Source organism: Hemicordylus capensis, chromosome 3 (genome assembly GCF_027244095.1).
Source record: "Hemicordylus capensis ecotype Gifberg chromosome 3, rHemCap1.1.pri, whole genome shotgun sequence".
Classification (NCBI taxonomy): domain Eukaryota; kingdom Metazoa; phylum Chordata; class Lepidosauria; order Squamata; family Cordylidae; genus Hemicordylus; species Hemicordylus capensis.
In genome coordinates, this window is record NC_069659.1 from 26,850,368 (window position 1) to 26,872,725 (window position 22,358).

At 46.5% G+C, this 22,358-nt stretch overlaps 1 protein-coding gene across 3 annotated transcripts in view; it reads left to right on the top strand.

Annotated features, from left to right (window-relative positions):
- Nucleotides 1–22,358, top strand: part of DYNC2H1 (dynein cytoplasmic 2 heavy chain 1) — a 352,996-nt gene that overhangs the window by 115,937 nt on the left and 214,701 nt on the right. For all 3 annotated transcript variants that reach the window (XM_053308090.1, XM_053308091.1, XM_053308092.1), the window contains 5 exons: nt 1,019–1,283; nt 2,257–2,464; nt 4,902–5,031; nt 7,281–7,436; nt 9,392–9,651. In XM_053308090.1, the coding sequence (XP_053164065.1) occupies nt 1,019–1,283; nt 2,257–2,464; nt 4,902–5,031; nt 7,281–7,436; nt 9,392–9,651 (1,019 nt within the window). The remainder of the gene's footprint in view (nt 1–1,018; nt 1,284–2,256; nt 2,465–4,901; nt 5,032–7,280; nt 7,437–9,391; nt 9,652–22,358) is intronic.

Consider the following 22,358-nt stretch of genomic DNA (forward strand, 5'->3'; position numbering starts at 1 on the left):
CAAGCTTGGAATGAAATGCAGATGGCCGAAGTGTTTTGACTTTGTTCCATCAAAACAGATGGCCTTGACAGAACAAACTCGAAACATTTCGGGTGTTCCTGCCATAAGGAACTATGGGGAACTCAAAACACTCCATTGTTCCCCATGGATAGCTCCTAGGGATACCAAAGTCTGTTGAGTGGTAGGGCAAGGTGGGTGCTACCTACCACCCAATGCACAAAAGAAATGGGCAAGCGGGAAATTATTATTTTTTAACCTTCCCCCAAACTCTGATGGGTCAGAGCACCAGTCCATCTCATCATGGGCCATGGCGGTGGTGTGTGTGTGTGTGTGTGTGTGTGTGTGTGTGTGTCATTGAGAACAGCTTCTTGCTCTGGATGCTGCATGGCGGGCATGAGAGGAACCGTCTGGCAGCTGCCGCCAAGTCCAGCCACACAGCTTTGCACTTTATTTATTTGAATCAGGCCCTTTATTTGAAGGCTGTTTTGTTTCAAGCTTGAAACTCTCGAAATGGACCGTTTCAAGTTGGAACATTCCAGTTGTGAAACTTTCTGCACATTCCTACCTGGAAGCCATCTATGTCACCCCAAAATAAGTCCCCGAGGATTGTGTGACCCTGGCACAGACTACTGTTAAGGGGAAGTCACTGAAATCTGCCACTGCCTTTAAACTAGCAGTGAAGCTGAATTAATTGAACTTTTCATTAGCAGGTATGCGTTTTCCATTGCATTGGTGCTTTGTTAGTCAGAATGTCAGCCATTGACTGCTATGATATTCAATCTTCCAAAATGATGTAAGTTTAGAGTCAAAGTAACTGAAGGCACATTTATATCTGTGGTTAGTTTAGTGATTAGGATTACACATGCCTTAAGCAAAAAATTTCTGTGAAGTATAGGGGCCAAGCAAAAACAGGTCACTGTAGTTCTGGAAACTTCTATTATTTGCTGATTATTAACATGAGAGAGAGCACCCACTTTTGTGCTTTTAACTATGTTTCACCCTTCTGTTTTCTGCCAAGATCAAGAAAGCTTTGGAATTGTATGAGCAACTACGTCAGAGAATGGGGGTAGTTATCGTAGGCCCAAGTGGTGCAGGTAAATCAACCCTTTGGCGGATGCTAAGGGCTGCACTTGGAAAAATTGGCAAAGTAGTGAAGCCATATATGATGAATCCCAAAGCCATGCCTCGGCATCAGTTGCTGGGCCATATTGACATGGACACAAGGGAGTGGTCTGATGGTGTGCTTACCAACAGTGCTCGGCAAGTGGTGCGTGAACCACCAGGTATGTTTGTGAATTAGTGTCCTTAACCTTCTTAAATGAGTCTTGGTTTTTGATCTGATGCATGTTTATGCGGAAGTAAGTCACGTGTCTGGCATCTAACGTTGCATGTATCAAATAACTGGTTGCAGGTCTTCTGGAGATAAATTTTGGGGAGGCACAGAGATTTGCAGAAATAGGGCAGGATTGACAAAAATCACCCTCCCTCACTGAGGAGATCAGGTCTTATGGTAGCAAGAATGAATTGTCTCCTTTGCTAAACCGGGTCCACCTTAGGTTGCATTTGGATGTGAGTGATGTAAGATATTCTCCTTAGGGAATGGGACATAGCTCAATGGAAGAGCCACATGCCAGTCAGTGTAGACAATACTGGGCTACATGGACCAGTGGTCTGACTCAGTATAAGTTGACTTCCTATGCTCCTGTTGCATGCGCATAGTATTATTTGGCACACATAATATCAGTCTGAGTGTCAGCCACAGTGTTCAGTGGGTTTTACTTTTAGGTGAGTGCACAGTATTCAAGTTTTAGTTTGGTTAATTTTATAACATAACAGCAGCCATTTTAGCTGGTTAAAGGTACTTTTTGTCTTCTTTACGATAATAATCTTCCTTGAAAAAGGTTGCCAGAGCAAAGGCACTGGCAATAGCTTTATCTAGGAATTGCAAATGTAAAACTGGAAAAGAGCAGGATGAAATTTCTAGTAAGTAAAATAAGAAAACAACGTGTGATAATAATAATTGCTTGAATTTGAGGCATCTTTATGGAGTTTATATATAGGATTCCATCCAGTTCTTTGTGCACAAAAGCAATTTCCCATATTAGAACTGTATGTCAGTGTGATAAACAGTAATTCATGTCTTTCCTCTCCTGTATCCATTGCAACTGCAAAGATAAGAGAAATGCCAATGTGTACAGAAAAGCAGCTTTCATTTTCCACTAGTTTGAATTACAGTATTTTGTTGCTTGTGAACAGATGTTACTTCATGGATAATCTGTGACGGTGACATCGACCCTGAGTGGATTGAATCTTTGAATTCTGTACTTGATGATAACCGTCTGCTCACTATGCCCAGTGGAGAAAGAATTCAATTTGGCCCAAATGTGAACTTTGTCTTTGAAACCCATGACTTGAGTTGTGCCTCGCCTGCCACAATATCCCGAATGGGAATGATCTTCCTAAGGTAATTCTCAGTAACATTTGACACAGATGTACATTAGAGTGCCCTACAGTGTTCACAGATGCTAAGTGTGACATTTTGAATTCTTTGTAAATGTTTAAGAAAACAGCGAATGACTAGCCGTGATTTCACGCCAATATGCCTCCCCTCCCCCGCACCTGCTACCTGCTCTCAGCTGATTCATTTGCAAAGTAGTCAGTAATTTATGGGGGTTCCAAGTTCCCTTCCTGGCTTCTCCAAGATAGGGCTGAGAGAGACTCCTGCTTGTAACCTTGGAGAAGCCACTGCCAGTCTGTGTAGACAATACTGAGCTAGATGGACCAATGGTCTGACTCGATATAAGGCAGCTTCCTGTGTTTCTATGTTCTTTTACTATTGACGAGCACCTTTAGATAGACAGAATAGGTGACCTCTTTGTATTGCTTTCCATAGACAGAGGGGGTTGCATGACACAGGGTTAAACTATATAATCTGGATCGTGATCCGTTGATCCCACAAGGAAATGGGTTCTGCGCCTGCGCAGGCACCTCGCGGGCCGACTAAGTAGCTCCTCGTGACGCCCAACCGCCACCACGTGCCTTGTGAGTCCATTATATTAAGCAGTTAGGCGTCCCTCAGTTAGTTTCTGTTTGACCGCCGTAGCGTTCAGACCTTGTTTGGGCTCCTCGGTAGCAGAGAAATTCTTTATACTTGGGATTTATTACGGAAGGTCAGGATGGAGACCATGGCATGGGAGAAGAGAGTTAGCTCCGCCCCCCGCCCCCGCCCTGTAATTGCAGTGAAAATCATGCTCCAACTTCTGTTTGCCCCAGGAAGAAGGTTGTAATTGGCTCCGATAGCAGCTTCCCTTCCAGGACAAATAGCAGGTTCAGAGGGGCAATTTTTTTGGAAATGTGGTGTGGAGGGAAATAGTTAACGCCCCTCCCCAACCCACCCACCCCACACTGATGCCATAGCTCCAACCCTTATTTCCTGGTGGCTGCTATTTAAAAAGAAAAATGCAAGGGCAAATGTAATTTAGTGTGCAGTTTAGTCCTTGGAGTGACAACCAAATACATAATGTGTGCAGCAAAATAACTACATTGAAAGAAATGACTCACTTGTGTATTAACATCACCTTGGTGTGAATCCTGAAGCTCTCTCCTCCACTCCGTTATTATCTGGTTGTTATCAGCTCTGAGCCTGAGTGGACCAAGTAGATTATAAATCCCAAACTAAATAAATATAACATGGAGAGATTTTCACTGAATGGAAAATAAAAACATAAGCACCTCAAGCTAATATGCAGAAAGAGGATTCTGCACCCGGATTAGCTTTATCAGAAATGTAAAAGAGATATGGGGATTCTGTATTTAACAGCTCAGTTGTAAATGGAATGGCTTGACAGCACTGATCACTTCACAGGTGCAGCCTCAGACAGCACAAATCTCTAGAGGTAGGGGTGTGTGTGTGTGTGTGTGTGTGTGTGTGTGTGTGAGAGAGAGAGAGAGAGAGAGAGAGAGAGAGAGAGAGAGAACTAGATTCAATCTGAGTGCTCCCCTTCCATCCCTCAATGACCCTAAATGGTGATCTGAACGCAGAGGGCTAACTGAGCAAAGTTTGCTGCTGTAGTTTCTTGGAGTGGGTCTAAAGATATTAAGCCTCTTCACATGAGCATCTAAACCTGGGTTATGTGTTTCTAACCCAGGGTTGCATGCTTATGTGAACCAGGGCAAATGCCCCAAATCCTGCTTCTAATCCTTGGTCTTAAGCCTGGTTAGTGAAGAGCAGGCCCTGGTACCCGGGCTTGTCAATTGTGTTCTCACATTGGCTGCCATGTTTGTGAGAGAGCGCTGCAGCTGAATGGGCTGCTAGGTGTGAAGGAGTCACTCGGCACATCTCACTTTATGGTCACATGTTAGCAATGACTTAGGGTTGGGCCCACCTTCTGCCCCCTTGTGGCACAACAGAATGTGGCTGCTTTATGTCATGGGTTTCCCACCTTCTGGTTGCATGGTTCATTGTGGGAAGGTTCTCTCGATTTTTGGAGGCCTTCCCGGCTCTGAGCTTACTGCTGTGGCACTTGTCTGGGAATGGGGGTTGCAAAACCCAATGGCAGCTCTGCTCGTCTGTCCAGTATGGTGGAAGGACTCTTCCAAGCCCCAAACCCTCAGATCATGTGCAAGCAACCATTATCTTATTATTGCAAAATCAGGTAGTGAGGTTATTATTTAGCATGGTAGGAAGTAAGACACAAGCTGATAAAACTATATGGTACATGTTTACAATCTTTTGGAGGTTTGGATATATTTATGAAGTACTCATAATCTTTATCTGTTCCAGTGTTTCATTTCTGAATCACCACCCATGTGTGAGAACCCTCCATTATATAATGGACATAACTAAAGAGGGGATTGAAGAAAAATGTTTTTGTTTTAATCTGAGTTATGTCTTATTCCAGTGATGAAGATACTGATCTTACAGCATTGATAAAATCTTGGCTAAGAAACCAACCTGAAGAATGCAGGCAGAATCTTGAAAACTGGATTGGAGACTATTTTGAGAAGGCTTTAAATTGGGTCCTAAAGCAGGTGAATAATTTAAAGTTTACTCAACTCTCTTTAAAGTTTAAAGTATAAATTCAAAGCTTTTATTCATATGTTCTATCTGGCAAGGGTTTTTTAAAATCCTTTTTAACTCAACTTTGAATTTTAAAAAATGAATCATTTTAAACTCATATTTATTTATTCAGTATTCAAAGATACGAATGGTATACATTTTGAAAATGCCAAAACTCCATTTATTCAGAGTACTGAATGTAGCAGTTTACTGCCTTTGTCTCAGAGCTGGCTCACGTCGGGGACAAGAAATGCCGAGTTATCCCTGGTGAGCTGCCTGGCTGAGCTTCTCCTAAAACCTTTCTATATTTCTGGTAGATTTGAAATGCTGCCACTAAGCACCCTAAAACTTGCAGAGAACCAGACCAGCGGATTGGGTGTTTTAATCCAAGGTCCCTCTGTAATGGGGTATTGGACAAATATTTAAAAACTTTCCACGTGTAAGCTTACACTGGATGAGAAAAACTGATAGCTGCTGAGTGCTTGAGGATGCTTTTGCACCAAATAAATCCCCCTTCCTGAGTTAGAAACCAACTCTGAGAGGCTTATAAAATAAAAATAAAAATAAAACCACACACACCAGCTTTATCCAGTTACTACAGACTGCTTCCATCTGAGGCTCTCAGTTTAAATACACTCAAAAATACTTAGTACATTGCAAAAATAGGTTGTCCTTAGGATTCAGTTTCAGGTTGCATTTAGGCATGCTTAAAAGTTTGCAGATTCTTTTGCAACTCTGAGGTGGGTTGAGCGTAGGCTAGTGTTTCTTATTTGAAATTACATTGCAGGTAAACAATAGAACAGTATCAGGAATATGCAAAACACACAAAAAGAAATATAAGTTTCTAATGCACAATCTGACTAACAAGCTGTTCCCTATGCTGATTCCCCTTTTCCTTGAAAACTCACCCAACACCTTATAAGAATCAAGCTTCCTGCAGTCCTGTCGCTCAAGGATCTGCAGTTATTCCATGTGAGAAGCCTCCATGCTGGCTTTGACCATGAGGGAGCAAAAACTCCATGCCCCTCACTAAACTTTTCCGCCTGCGCTTCTCTCCAACAAAGGCCACCCTTCTTGTTCCCAGAATTCCCAGCAACCGCTCTCTAGATCCTACTCAGCTGGTGTACTGATTGGCTGCCCTGGAGTTCACCAAATCTATCGGTCGAGACAAGGGTTCACTCTATTGGTTGAGACAAGGGTTCACTCCCTGATAACTCTTTAGAAGGACGGGAAGCTAATCACTAAACTGAAGTATTAAAAACAATCTTAGAATACACAGGGTTCTGTTGTTACCACGTACAGTGGCCGACAAATGTCAATTCATTTGTGAAGCTGGATGGATTTAGGGATGTGGACCAAATGGATTTAGCATTCCATTCCGAGTTCAGAACGGAATGGTAAATCTATGAAACCTTCTGTCAGAACAACCGGTTGAGCTGGTTGTTCCGACAGAACACTGTTCCATCTCAGAATGTTCCGAGTGCCATTTTGGATTCCAAAATGGCACTCTTCTGGCCTCTGTGCATGTGTGACAGACATTTACATGGTGGTGCTGACCATGCAAATGGCTGCTGTGTGTGCGCAGAAGCCAGAAGAGCACCATTTTGGAATCCAAAATGGAACATTCGAACATGAAATTGACTATTCCATTCTGAGCTCGGAATAGGCCCTTCATTTGAAGGGTGTTCTGTTCCGAGCTTGGAACACTCAAAATGGACTCAAAATGGCCTGTTTCGAGATGGAAACTTCCAAGCGTGGAACATTCTGCACATTTCTAGATGGATTAACTCTTCCCCTGATTTCATCCAATGATCTTGTTATGATTGAGAACTGGAAAAGTGGAGCGGCATAGGGACTGTGGGGATGGGGAATAATCCAGACTGGCCAATCCCTTTCCATCCTATCGCTCTACCAATTGTGGGTTCTCTGAGTTCTGCCCGTTGGGCACAGAGGGGCACAGACTATAATTATGTACATACCAATACAAACACATTAAAAAATGAGACAGATATCACTGGGTGTTTCTAAATATTTATGTTTTAGCACTGGCAGTTATGCTTGTACAATTGTCAAATGAGATTTTATGTAATTGCTATCATTTTCCATGTTCAGTTTCTGTCTTAATATTTATATACTTTCTTAAATTAGATTCAGCAGTACGACTCAGTTCTGCTATTGGAAATGAGTTTGCAATCTGCTCATTGCATGCTCTGTTTTACAGAATGACTATGTGGTAGAGACAAGTTTGGTTGGAACGGTGATGAATGGGCTGTCTCATCTCCATGGCTGCACGGAGCGTGGGCAATTTATCATTAGCCTGATAAGGGGACTTGGTGGAAATCTTAACATGAAATCTCGACAGGAATTTACAAAAGAGGTAATGATTGATAAAACAAATTTATTTATTATTATTATAACAGTTCCAGGATAGAATGTGTTTTTTAATATAATTTAAGTTTGCGAGTAGTTCGCAGTGAATCCATTAGATTTGAGATATCACAAATATATCTCAAGGAATCTATTAATAAAGTGCTGTTAGCAAATTGCATGGTAACCCCCAGATAACATATAAAGAGATGCATTCCAGTCTGCACTGAGAGATGGATAGGAATATGCATCTTCATCTGCATTATGTAGGTAATATTGAGACATCTGGATCGGCCCTCCACCCCATCAGAAGCAGGAGTTTTTGCAGATGTATGCCTGCAGAAAACAGTTTGCTTGTGCAAAGTTCCTTCTATATGCCTATTGCAGCGGATTTAACCCAGCCTTTGTCTTAAAGCAAACCCACGTGAGGGGAAGAAAAATGCTGAATCATTCTCTCCAAGCTTTCCCAGCAAAGGCTGTTCCTTTAACTTAAACTTTCCTGTTTCATCAGTAGCTGATTTGCTGCCACCACACCATAATTTATTACATAATTTGTGTCTCTCTCCCCCACCCCGCCGGTTCCCGGATTTGAGTGAATGTCCAGGGAGACGCTCTTTCCCTGTTCTGTTGGAAAAGTACACAAAAACCTCCATGTGCAAGCCTACACGTGATGAGAAAACTTGGTAGATTTGCTGAGCAATCAAATTGAGGCATGTGTTGTACCTGAGACAAAAACCCCTTTCCAGACCCGCCTTTCCTGAGTTAAAAATCCACTCAAAGAGGCTGGTTAAAATTGCAAAGGATAAAAATAAAAAATTAAAATACTACAGACTGCTGTCATCTGAGGCTTTCTCAGCTTTTAGTTACAGGTAAAAGGAACACTCAGTAACTACAAGAATACTTCAAAAAGCACCCTCAGATGATATTAGGGTGGCACACTTTACAAATTGTGGTTACCCAGTTGCAAAGAGCATAGATGTAAGAAAAATACACACACACACCCTTTAAGAGTTTACAGAGACTTTTGCAATGCCCTGCTGGAATGGCATTGGCTCAGTTTCTCTTAGCTTGTTATGTTACAGATAAAACACAGTTGTAAGGATTTGCAAAGCACACCAGAGGAAAGTAAGAAGTCTAATGTGAGCTAACTAACAAACTGTTCCATGGATAAACCTTTCCCCAAAGCCAAAGTCCTGGCTTCCTTCCTGAACTCACCAAATCCATGGTAGAGACTTCAGGCCCCTGCAGTCCTAACTTCCCAGGATTTCAGTCCTCCTGGTTGCAGCCATTGGCCTGGACAGCCAACCTGTTAACCCAGCCTAGCGTCAACTAAGCACAAAAAAACCCCTTCTCTTCTTGCTGTAAGGCCCTCTAGGTCTTGTCCACTGTGTGCTGAATGGCTGATCCCTAGACGTCACTGCCCGTCAGTCAAGACAGGGTTCACTTCTGGTTCACGCTTTAGGGGAGGGGAGAGGCCGTCCACTACACCTATAGATATTGCTGGACCAAAGACCTTAAGAATGCACAAAAAGTTAGCACAATTTTTAAAATGTTTTCTAAGCTAAACCTGTTAAGTTTTGGAATATTTAATTTAACATTTTAAAATAAGGTAATGGTTCAAATGGGTATACTTTGTTAAAAGATCTCTGTTAGAACAAAAGTTATGGAGCGGGGGCAGGGCAGAAGAGACTAGTATTGAATCTGTATTGTCAGATTACTAGGAAAGTAAGTGCCAAGATTTTGTATAGGAACAATAAAGAGTCAGTGGAGATATTAAAGGGAGCATGTTTCTTAACTTGGGAGAGAATTTGATAGACGTTTGGAGAGAGGACATAGCCACTGTCTGCATCAAAGTTTATATACTGTGTGTTTGACCAGTGTGTAGCATTTTGTAGTAATTGTGTTTTATTTTTAGGAGTTTATTTTAGAATGATGTAATATTAAATTTATAAAACATATTTCAAGGTTTTTACTTGGGCCCGAGAGTCTCCACCAAATCCCAGCAAACCATTGGACACCTATTATGATTCAGATACTGATTGCCTAGTATCATACCAACTGAAAAAGCCTGAAAACTTGACTGCTGATGACTTTAGCAATCTTCAGACTCTTCCTGTCATTCAAACACCTGATATGCAAAGAGGTTTAGATTACTTTAGACCCTGGCTAGGCTTTGATACTAAGCAGCCATTTCTTCTTGTTGGGCCTGAAGGATGTGGCAAAGGGTAAGAGTTTTTCTTTTCATAATGCTAGAAATGATGTTAATAGCAGTGGTACTTGAAAATCACATATTTTTCCATGACTCTCTTCCACAGCCCAACATTCAGCAGCCCAAATATTGCAAATGTTAAATTCACAGGAGAATGTTGTGGTAGTCAAACATTCATGCACAAGAGAGTTCCACTATTATGCCAGGAATTAATGTTGTTGACTAGTGTTTCCACTTCTGCAAGTGTGATAGCACAAGAAATGAATAAACACTAACAAGGAATGTGACCTAATGACTAGGGATGTGCAAAAAATTTCGGGCACAGAACGATCTGTGCCCGAAACGAACAATTTCGGGTGATTCGGGGCCGAACCGAATCACCCCCGATGTCTCCCGATATTTTTCGGGCACGAGCCGAATCACCCGAATTTCGGACCCGAAAAATTCGGGTGATTTGGTTCATGGTTGATTTTTGGTGAATTTTTAAAGTTTTAGTGACTTTGGGGCAGTTCGGGGGCATAGCATGGGATCTGGGCAAAAGGAGTGGGGTGGGGTGGTAGTGCCTAATGGGTGCAGGCTACCACCCCAATTTCAGGGGGATTGGGCAAAGGGCTGATTTTTGGTAAATTTCTGAAATTTTCATGTCTTTGGGGCAGATTGGGGCATATTGGGGCAGAAAGTGGGGCCTGGGGCAGAATAGTGGGGTGGGGTGGTAGTGCCTAATGGGTGGAGGCTACCACCCCAATTTCATGGGGTTTGGACAAAGGGGTGATTTTTTGAGAATTTTTTTCTGAGGTGTGAATTCTCATTCTATCATAGCAAATGAGATTTTTTTCAATTAAACAACTCTCATAACCCCACTTTCACTTTTTCACACTTTCCTTTACTATGAATAATATGAGGAAGTAATCAATTTAGCACACTTCACCTTATGAAGACAAACCTCATAAAAATAAATTCACCAAAATTCACCCCTCTACCCAATCACTCTTAAACTGGGCATGGGTGGTAGCCTCCACCCATTAGACACTATCTACCAGCCCACCCCACTCCTTTGGGGCAGATCCACTTTCTGCCCCCAATCTGCCCCAAAGACACCCAAACTTCAAAAATTCTCAAAAAATCAGCCCTCTGCCCAATCCCCCTGAAATTGGGGTGGTAGCCTCCACCCATGAGGCACTACCACCCCACCCCACTATTTTGGGGCAGATCCACTTTCTGCCCCCAAACTGACCCAAAGTCACTAAAACTTCAAAAATTCTCAAAAAATCAGCCCTTTGTCCAAACCCCCTGAAATTGGGGTGGTAGCCTCCACCCATTAGGCACTACCACCCCACCCCACTATTTTGGGGCAGATCCACTTTCTGCCCCCAAACTGACCCAAAGTCACTAAAACTTCAAAAATTCTCAAAAAATCAGCCCTTTGTCCAAACCCCCTGAAATTGGGGTGGTAGCCTCCACCCATTAGGCACTACCACCCCACCCCACTATTCTGCCCCAGGCCCCACTTTCTGCCCCAATATGCCCCAATCTGCCCCAAAGACATGAAAATTTCAGAAATTCACCAAAAATCAGCCCTTTGCCCAACCCCCCTTAAATTGGGGTGGTAGCCTGCACCCATTAGGCACTACCACCCCACCCCACTACTTTTGCCCAGATCCCATGCTATGCCCCCGAACTGCCCCAAAGTCACTAAAACTTTAAAAATTCACCAAAAATCAGGACTTTGCCCAATCCCCCTGAAATTGGGGTGGTAGACTCTACCCATTGGACACTACCGCCCCACCCCAAAATTTTGCCCCTGGGCCCCTTTTTACCCCCCCCGACTCGATTCGGATTCGGATTAAATCCGAATCTGAACCGAATCAAGGGTGATTCGCTTGACCCAGATTCGGGCACAAAACAGAACAGGGGTGATTCGGTTCGGGTCTGAGCCGAATCACCCAAAAACCCGAATTGCACACCCCTAAAGAGAACTGTTAGTGTCATCTGCAAATTTGGCCACTTCGCTGCTTACCCCAACTTCTAGATCATTTATGAACAAGCTTAAGAGCACTGGTTCAAGTACATATCCTTGGGGGACCCCACTTCTTGTTCACTTGCACAAGAGTATTTAGCAATCCAAGCTGCATTTGCATAAGATATATTGTGAAAGTGTGCTGATTGTGCATTTAGACATGATGCTGGCAGGTACATGTTGCAACTGAACTTTCAGATCTGGTACGGGATCCGTTGAATCCTTTAGAATGGGTTCTGTGCCTCTGTGGAAGTCTCTCGGCGTCGAGTTTTATAGCTCCTTTTCGGAGCTTGTGCTCCGCCCCACTTGGCTATTTAAGGCAGAAGAAAGCGCAGGCAACTCAGTTCCTTTGTGACCGCTGGAGAGATCACTCGGTTTCTGCGGCTCCTTCATGTTTTTCCTTGGCAATTTCTACTTCTACTCAGACTGACTTTGGACTATCTCTTGCCTATTAATTCGGACTGTTTGCTCTCCCTGTTGACCCAGACTGTGACTGTTTTGGTTTTCTCTAACCCTTCCAATGCGACGAAAGATCAGACTGATTTACTGGCTACAGACCTTGGATCGTGAGTAAAATGGATGCCCTGAAGGGAAAGAAAACCTTTAAGCGCTGCACTAAATGCAGCGCTAAATTGCCCTCTCAAGACCGCCACAGCTTCTGTCTGCTGTGTCTGAGCGAGGCCCACGTAACTTCAGTCTGTTCAATTTGCAAGTCTTTCTCGAAGCAAACAAGAAGGAATCGAGAACTCCGTCTACAGGCTTCTATTTATGATGATGTGTTTACTGCACTTTCCTCTGCGGCGAAATCACCACAGCCACATTTTTATTTATTTATTTATTTATTTATTTGTGCATTTATATACCGCCTTTCATTAAAAAGATAACCCCAAGGCGGTTTACAAAAGTTAAAAACATACAATAAAAACACAATAAAAACATCATGTTAAAAGTACAAAAACATATAAAAACAGGCATAAAAACAACACAACAAATACAACAAATAGAAACACAGAGAAGCCGCAGTAGAAAACAATCATGTAAAAGCCTGGGTAAAAAGCCAAGTCTTTAAAAGCTTTCTAAAAGCCGTGATGGAGTCCGAGGAACGAATGGCCACTGGGAGAGCATTCCAGAGTCTGGGGGCAGCAACAGAGAAGGCCCTGTCCCGAGTGCACGACAACCGGGCCTCCCTCATTGTCGGCACCCGGAGCAGGGCCCCCTCAGATGTCCTCGTCCAGCGGGCAGCAACCCTTGGGAGCAGGCGGTCCCTCAAATATCCTGGGCCCAAACCGTTTAGGGCTTTAAAGGTCAAAACCAGCACCTTGAATTGGACCCGGAAACGAACCGGCAGCCAGTGCAGCTCTTTCAAAATGGGAGTGATATGTTCCCAACGGGCAGCTCTGGATAAAACCCTCGCTGCCGCGTTTTGCACTAGCTGCAGTTTCCGGATATTCTTCAAGGGCAGCCCCACGTAGAGCGCGTTACAGTAATCCAGCCGCGACGTGACTAAGGCGTGGGTAACCGTGGCCAGATCTGCCTTCTCGAGAAAGGGACGCAGCTGGCGCACCAGCCGAAGCCATGCAAAGGCACCCCTGGCCACCACCTCCACCTGAGCCTCCAAAAGCAGAGCCGGGTCCAGTAGTACCCCCAAGCTGCGTACTTGCTCCTTCAAGGGCAGTGCAACCCCATCCAGAACCGGTAAAATCTCCTCATCCCGATTGGCTCTCCTACTGACCAACAGTACCTCCGTCTTATCCGGATTCAGTTTCAGTTTGTTAGCCCACATCCAACCCATCACGGCCTCCAACCCCCGATTCAGGACATCCACCGCCTCCCTAGGATCAGATGAAAAGGAGAGATAGAGCTGAGTGTCATCCGCATATTGCTGACAACTCAGTCCAAATCTCCGGATGACCTCTCCCAGCGGCTTCATGTAGATGTTAAACAGCATGGGGGACAAGACCGATCCCTGCGGGACCCCACAGGCCAACAGCCACGGGGCCGAGCAGTAGTCCCCCAGCACCACCTTCTGGACCCTCCCCTCAAGAAAGGACCGGAACCACCGCAACGCAGTGCCTCCGATTCCCATACTCGAGAGGCGGCCCAGAAGGATACCATGGTCGATGGTATCGAACGCCCCCGAGAGGTCCAGCAGAACCAACAGGGACGCACTCCCCCTGTCTAGTTCCCGGCGTAGGTCATCCACTAGAGCGACCAAGGCAGTCTCAGTCCCATACCCGGGGCGGAAGCCAGATTGAAAAGGGTCCAGATAATCCGTATCATCCAAGACCCTCTGCAGCTGGGACGCCACCACACGCTCCATCACCTTGCCCAAAAAGGGGAGGTTAGACACAGGTCTATAGTTGTCCAGGTTGGAGGGATCAAGGGAGGGCTTTTTTAATAGAGGTCTTACCACCGCCTCCTTGAGGCACGATGGCATCCTGCCCTCCCTTAACGAAGCATTAACGATCACCTCCAACCATCTACCTGTCCCCTCCCTGGCAGCTTTTATTAGCCATGAAGGGCAAGGGTCAAGAGCGCACGAAGTCGCCCGCACACTGCCCAGGATCTTGTCCACATCCTCAGGCCGCACCAACTGAAAAGAATCCAACACAACGGGACCAGATGGTACCAGAGGCACGTCTGCCGGAACTGCAGTCCAGGTCAGCACGGATGCAAGCGACTTTATCTGCAAAGCGACAGGCAAACCGATCACAAAGAGCCGTAGATGACTCCTCCCCCATTGTCCGGGGGGATGTGTGGAGCAAGGTTTTTACCACACGAAACAGCTCTGTTTGCCTGCACTGAGCAGACGCAATGGAGGTGGAGAAAAAACATTTCTTCGCCGCCCCCACCGCCACGGCATAGTCCCTAAAATGGGCTCTAGCCCGTGTTCGATCGGATTCGTGACGACTCTTCCTCCAGCGTCGCTCCAGCCGTCGTCCGAGTTGCTTCATCGCCCTAAGCTCCGAGGAAAACCAAGGAGCCGAACGGGCTCCACCAAGCCGGAGAGGGCGCTTGGGGGCAACCGTGTCAACAGCCCTGGCCATCTCTCCATTCCAGAGATCAACCAAGGCCTCGACAGGGTCACCAGCTCTGGACACTGGAAACTCCCCGAGGGCCGTCTGAAATCCAAGCGGATCCATAAGCCTCCGGGGGCGGACCATCTTAATCGGTCCACCACTCCTGCAGAGGGCAGACGGAGCAGTCAAACTAAACCCCACCAGGTGATGATCTGTCCATGACAAGGGAGTGATCTCAAATTCCCCCACCTCCATATCATTTATTTCCCGATCGGCAAAAACCAGATCCAGAGTGTGTCCCGCCACGTGGGTAGGGCCCGATACCAACTGAGACAGGCCCATGGTTGCCATGGAGGCCATGAAATCCTGAGCCGCACCCACTAAGGGGACCTCAGCGTGGACATTGAAGTCCCCCAAGACAATAAGCCTGGGGGAACCCAAGGCCACCTCCGAGACCACCCCCGCCAGCTCAGGTAGGGAGACTGAAGTGCAGCGGGGTGGTCGGTACACCAGCAGAATCCCCAGCCTATCTCGGAGGCCCACCCTCAAGGACAAACACTCGAAATTCTGAGATTGCCTGACCGGGCACCTGGAAACGGGGAGGGTCTCTCGAAAGATGACTGCAACGCCTCCTCCCCGACCCTCGAGGCGGGGCTGCTGCACGATCTGGAAACCTGGAGGACAAAGCTGAGAGAGACCAACCCCGCCCAGCGCATCCAACCAGGTCTCCGTCACGCATACCAGGTCAGCACACTCATCCACAATCAAATTGTGGATGAGAGATGTTTTTGCGTTAACTGACCTGGCATTTAGCAGCGGCACCCTAATCCTCGAAGGAGTGTTCTCAGAGCTCCCTAGGGTCAGAGGGTTGGGGGAAGCGCCGGAAAAAGGAACAGGCCTCAATTGCCTGGACCGTTTCCCCCTGTAACGGCCTGCCCAACTCCCACCGCCATACCTCCCTCTGCCCGCTACCCGTGATATTGCCGCCCCCACTCCAGACCCACTTTTTTGCTCTCCCAGACACATCCCCCCGGACTATTCCACCACGGCTACTTGGCTTAATTTAAAACCAAGACCAGACTCATACAGTCCCTGCTGACTTCTTGCTTGGTGGAAGATGGATCGTCAAGGCAGGAGGAGAAGATCTTCAGGGCTCCAGGCAGCTCGCCCCACGGCTGAGAGCCACAAGGACGAGAGCCCTTATGCTCTCGCCCTTCGGCTCACGCCCCTGGCCCAGCCCCAGCTTTAAAGCCACAGAGGCTGAGGGTAGATGGCACACACCTGGAGAAAGAGGTGAGGCAGAAGCCCAAACACAGTCACTGCCCTGCCAAGATGTTCCCTCTTCCCTTCCTCAGTCCCTGGCCCAGCCCCAGCTTTAAAGCCACAGAGGCTGAGGGTAGATGGCACACACCTGGAGAAAGAGGTGGGGCAGAAGCCCAAACACAGTCACTGCCCTGCCAAGATGTTCCCTCTTCCCTCGGGTCGAAGGACCTGAGTTCGGCCCAATCTAAAACTTTGACGCCCCCCCACTAAGGCCCCTAAGTCCTCGAAGAGGCCGGGCGACAAAATGGCATCTCCGACTGGCCCCGCCAAAAAGAAGAAGAAGCAAGCCCTGTTGGAATTGACTCCTTCGCTGGGATCGGCTCAGGACGTCGAGATTCCCTCAACATCGAAAGTACGTCCATCCGAGACATCATCAAGATCTCCTATACCAGAGCCAACCCTTCACTCGATATCGACGGTTTTGCCACATCCAGCCACTTCTACAGCGAGCGAGCCGAGACCGACCACTTTGGCACCGAGACCCGATTCTCACTCAATACTAACGACATCGATATCGAGAGATTCAGTATATTCAACCTCGAAAGAGATAGCAACTTCGGCTTCGATGTGGGCATTGAAGGAGACATTAAGGATTACTTTGATGGAACCACAGACGGCTTTCACATCGACAGTGAAGCCATTGACATTCTCGATACCGAAGACTAGAGATCTAGTGCCTGCACCGACCCCTATTTGTTCACCATCAACATTGAAGGAAGATATCCAATTGTCTACTCTGAGCACACCAACAAACATCACCACAGTAACCCCTAGGTTCTGTGCACTTATGACCTTTACACTGGAGGATGCTGACGTGGAGGACGTTGAAGCGCCGCCTCTAGATTTCCTTCTGAAGATGTTGGACTCAACTACAAATTCACCTTCTACATTCCAGGGATTTCCACATTCAGAAAAAGACGCTGCTGGGGTGGCTCCGCGGAAGCTCACGGCTGCACAGCTCACTGTGTCAACTCCTTGGCATACATGCGGCTTCAGTCACCATGTTTCCCTGTTGCGGGAAACTGCTTTACCAGGTACGGCTTCGCCTGGTGCAACATATGACTTCCATGAGGACCAGGCATGGCAGAGAAGACTGTCGTCAACACCAGAGCCATCTGCTCCTCCACCTCCTTCTCAATTTTTTGTTACCAATATGGGCACTCAAACATGAACCCATACTGCCTCAGTGTCTACTCAAACTTTTTCGAATCCTTTCACATTGACGGGGCACAAACGGATCCTCTACCTGCTCCTTCACCCCCACGGGTGGTATCTCTGAAAGTACCAATGCACCGTACACTTTCCGATCCTGATTCTGAAGACAGCCACTATGGCTCATCGGATTTTGAGTCTGATACTGAGACAGTGGAATTTGATCCTTTGCCAGATGTGGCTACACCTTCCCACGTTTCGCCAACAGAAGAATTAAAAGCTTACCATTCCCATGTGAGATGGATGGCTAGGTCTGGATCTCACCTCACAACTCAAGACTATAGACGATCCAGTCTACAATTTTATGCAGCGGTCTCAGTCAGCACAACCGATCGCACTGTTGTAAATCTGTTAGCTCGGCTCACCCAACAGGATTTACAACCCCCTTCAGCACTCCCCCTATGAGTTAACAGAAAGCAGCAGCGAAGCTACGCGCAGGCAAATAAAAGGCTCACAAAGAAAACAGTAAATGAATTAAGTCCCCTTGAACTGAACTAGGTACCCCCCTCTAACAGTAACTGAGTAATAACTGAAAAGAAAACACAGAGTGAAGAACGAAAGAGCAAAGGACACCAGAAACAAGGAATTAACGGAACAAAGCAGGAAAGCATAAACAAGGGCACACTGGAAATCGGAAAAGCTATGAATTCAGGATAGCACACGGACTGCGGTCAGTGACGTCGCTAACAGCATCTGAGCAATTGACAGACTGCTAAATATATATGGTTCAAGAGAACTAGCAGCCAATCAGGCTTCCCTGAGTCAGCACTTCTGCTTCCTCTCTTGTTATATCCTGCGCCTGCATGACTCCCACTGAGCTTGCCTCTTGAGACGTCTTCTCAAGACAGGTGAAATCCCAGGCTCCTCCTCATCAGAAATCATGTCTGGCAGCTGTTGCGAATCCTCAGCTCCAGAGTCTGGTCTCCCTGCCAAATCCTGTTGCTGTGCCTCTGAGCCCTCACTAGCAGGCAAATCCTCCTGCTCTGACTCTTCTGAGTCAGAAGTCTGAGCCATGACATGCACTTCCTCTATTGCCCATCATTTCCAATGCAGCACAATGTACATGGCAGGTACATCATACATCTACAGCGACTTCGAAAAGGCTCGAGGGGCTGTATCACGTGCAAGAGCAGGATAATACTTACCTGTTTGAGCACCCAGTCCCGAACTCCTTAGTTATCGACTGTGCTACCTCCTCCAAGTCTGGACGACGACATAGCACCCCTGTGGACAAGAAGGGCAGAAAACCTGATGTGATGGGCAGGAAACTATATTCTACATCTTGTCTATCAGTTAAAGTGGCCAACTATTCGGCCTGCATGGCCAAGTATAGCTATTGTATCTGGGAAACTTTAGAGAAAGACTTGGATACACTGTCTCTGGAAGAACTGAAGCATCGTTTTCGTAAAACTTTGCAGCAAGCGGGTGACCTTACCTGCCAGCAACTAAGCACGGCAAAACACTTGGCAGAATCAGAATCGCAATCCATTACGACAGCAATCACCCTTCGTCATCATGCCTGGTTGAGGTCAGCAGCCCTGCAACAAGATATGAAAGATAAAACTGAAAGACTCCCATTTGATGGGAAAGGACAGTTTTCAGAGGAGACTGATGCCATCATGGAAAAAATAAAGAAATCTAAATTCACTGCCAAGACCTTTACGTCCGCTACCTCACAGGCAACGTCCTATGGGAATAAACAGCGTTCCTATAACCTACCCCGGTCCACATACAAACAACAGGATCAGAGAGACTTCCGTAAATCTTACCAACCCTTCAGTAAATGGACAATGCAACAGAAGGGCAGATTTCCCTCCAGCCAATGCAATAAACAGGTGGATGGAAACAAACAGTGCCTTTGAAGCGCAGAACAGCCCATCGCATTTAGCTGGGACTTCCCAGTGCCTTCCCTCCCAGAACACCAGGGAGGATTTGGTCTGGTCCTACAACATCTCGCAACCGGCCCCACTAGCCATCAACTCCATCAGCTTGGCAAGTCATGCGAAAGCATGGCACAACATAACGTCAGATTGGTGGGTCTTGAAGATTGTCACATCCGGCTACGCGATAGAATTCAAGACCTGGCCATCTTTCAGGGGCATACGCTTCACGACAGCAACGCCGGCCTTACTTCAGGAAGTTCAAGAACTCCTCCACAAAAGGGCAATAGTACAAGTGCGATGGGCACATTGACGGGAGGGATTCTACTCCTGTTATTTCCAGATACCGAAGAAGGATGGCGGGATTCAACCAATTATGGACTTAAGACATCTAAACAAGTTGATCCATGTGAAGAAGTATCGAATGACAATGTTACAGGACTTCGTACCTCTTCTCCATCACGAGAGTTGGCTTGTGATGTTAGACTTAAAAGTATGCTTACTTTCACATAGGAATCTGGCCCTCTTTTCAGAAGTATCTGCAATTCACTGTGAGGACCTCGCTTTACCAGTACCAAGTTCTGCTGTTCGACTGTGCACGGCCCCCCGTGTGTTTACCAAATGCATGGTGGTGGTGGTCGCCCATTTGAGAACAAAGGTGCTAAAACTGTACCTTTTTCTAGACGACTGGCTGCTGTCTTCAAACAAAGAAGAGTTACTTTCGCAGATAAAGTACATGTTATACCTTCTCCAGGACCTAGGAATACAGGTCAACTGGAAGAAGTCCAACCTGACACCGGTACTGACCATATCGTTCATAGGAGCTGTGCTCAATGCCATGGAAGGGAGGGCTTTTATCCCAGAGGATTGTTATCGGACCATCGCTTCACTGGTTCAAGAGTTTCAGGCTGCGCCATCTCAAACAGCGTGGTGCATATAACGTCTATTAGGTCTGATGGCTTCTTGTAGGTCAACTGTGCGGTACACGTGCTTGAAAATGAGAAAACTGCAGCTGTGGTTCCTGTCCTCCTTCAATCTGCTCTGGGACAGCCCCACGAAGCTTCTACCGGTGCCAGCACCGATCCTTCGGTCGCTGTCCTGGTGGACACGGACCTCCAACCTACTCAGAGGAGTGCCGTTTCAACAACAACCCCCATCGGTTTGGGTCACGACGGATGCCTCTCTACAAGGTTGGGGTGGTCATTGTAATACTGCCACAACTCAGGGGCTCTGGACATGCAGTCAATGCCAACTTCACATAAATTTTCTGGAGTTGTTAGTGGTTTTTCAAACCATGAAGGCCTTCCTTCCTATGCTACGAGGCCGAGTGGTTCAGTTACCATTGGACAACACCACTGCTCTTGCTTACCTGAACAGAATGCGAAGTACAAACTGTTCTGCTCCAGAGTGGGACATGATCCATGTTCACTGGGGGATGCGTTCTAACTGGACTGGTCACTCCATCATACGTACATGTTCCCCCCCACCCTTGCCGCTTGTGAGCAGAGTAATAGTTTGTCTCTTGAATGCTCCCGCAAGATGCATCTTGATCACACCATGGTGGCCACGCCAAGCATGGTTTCCACATTTACTCAAACTGACTTCACACACCTACCAGAGACTTCAGAACTGCCCAGACCTCCTAATTCAAGAGGGCGGCCAGGTGCTACATCCCAACGTTCTCACACTGCAACTGACAGCGTGGCAGATCGACTGCTAAAAAAGATCCTGCTGAATGAACGTAAACCACCTACGAGGCGTAACTATGCCAGCAAGTGAAAGAGATTCACATCCTCCACAAAGACTCATGGGTTCCATCCCAAACAGGCCACCGTGCAGGAGGTCTTGCTCTAAATGACAGGCCTGAAGACATTGCAGTTATCCAATGTAGCCATACGGGTGCACCTTGCGGCTCTCTCTTCTCGACATCCCGGCTGGGATGGCAAGTCACTATTCTCCCATCCCTCCTGTAAAAGTTTCTTGAGGGGACTTACTGATCTTTACCCTCCTATATGTAGACCAATAGAACCATGGAGCATCTCCCTGGTCCTCTCCGCTCTAACAGAACCACTATTCGAGCCAATGAGTTCTGCAACACTTAGACATGTCTCCTTGAAAGCTGCCTTTTTAGTGGCTATCACCACTGCTCGCAGGGTGAATGAACTGACTGCCCTCCGTATGGACGTGCCATACGCTCGGTTCTACCCGTACATGGTCCTCCTTCGTCCAAACATCACTTTTGTGCCTAAGGTAGTTTCAAATTTCCATGTCAACCAGGACATAGTTCTGCCCACCTTTTTTAGATCTCCCTCCACACCTTTGGAGAAGGCTCTCAATTCGTTGGATGTCCGCAGGGCACTATTGTATTATCTGTCAAGGACAAAAGCGTTCCGAAAGACAAAAAAGCTCCTAGTGTCATACAAGGGCTCTACTATGGGACAAGTGCTATCCAGACAACGTCTGTCTCATTGGCTGGTGGAGACCATTCGCCTGGCCTACTCAATACAGAAAGTACAGGCCCCAAAATTTATTAAGGCTCATTCCACTAGGGCATTTGGTGCTTCTGCAACTTTTCTGTCCGGGGTTTCCTTCCCCGATATTTGTAAGGCTGCTACCTGGTCTTCAGAAGAACCATTTGTAAAACACTATGCTGTTGACCTGCGCTCCGCGGTAGAGGCAAACTTTGGAGAGGCGTCCTAAAAAGGGTGTTACAATAATGCACTGCTCCCTCCTCCTTTTAGAGCTCACTAAACACCCATTCTAATGGATTCAACGGATCCCGTACCAGATAAACAGGTTGCTCACCTGTAACTGATGATCTGATAGACATCCGTTGATATCCATTAGAGCCTCCCAAACCTCCCCTCTGCAGTGGAATGTAGGCCTTTCCAGTAGAACTTACCATCTATACGACTGCTTCGGCGGTCTCCAAGGAACTGAGTTGCCTGTGCTTTCTCCCGCCTTAAATAGCCACGTGGTCATGTGGGGCGGGGTGCAAAAGGAGCTATGAAACTCAACGCCGAGAGACTTCCACGCAGGCGCAGAACCCATTCTAAATGGATATCAACGGATCTCTACTGGAACATCAGTTACAGGTGAGCAACCTGTTTTTCTTCTACTCTTTACAGTTGAACAAAAACGTAGATAACAGTTTGTGTTTTTGCAAACTAAATCATACCTAACACATCAGGAGCTTCTGAAGCCATCAGCCATCTTGTGGCTACACACATTTACTACACAACAAGGAGCTTCTTCTTCCCAGACACCTCTG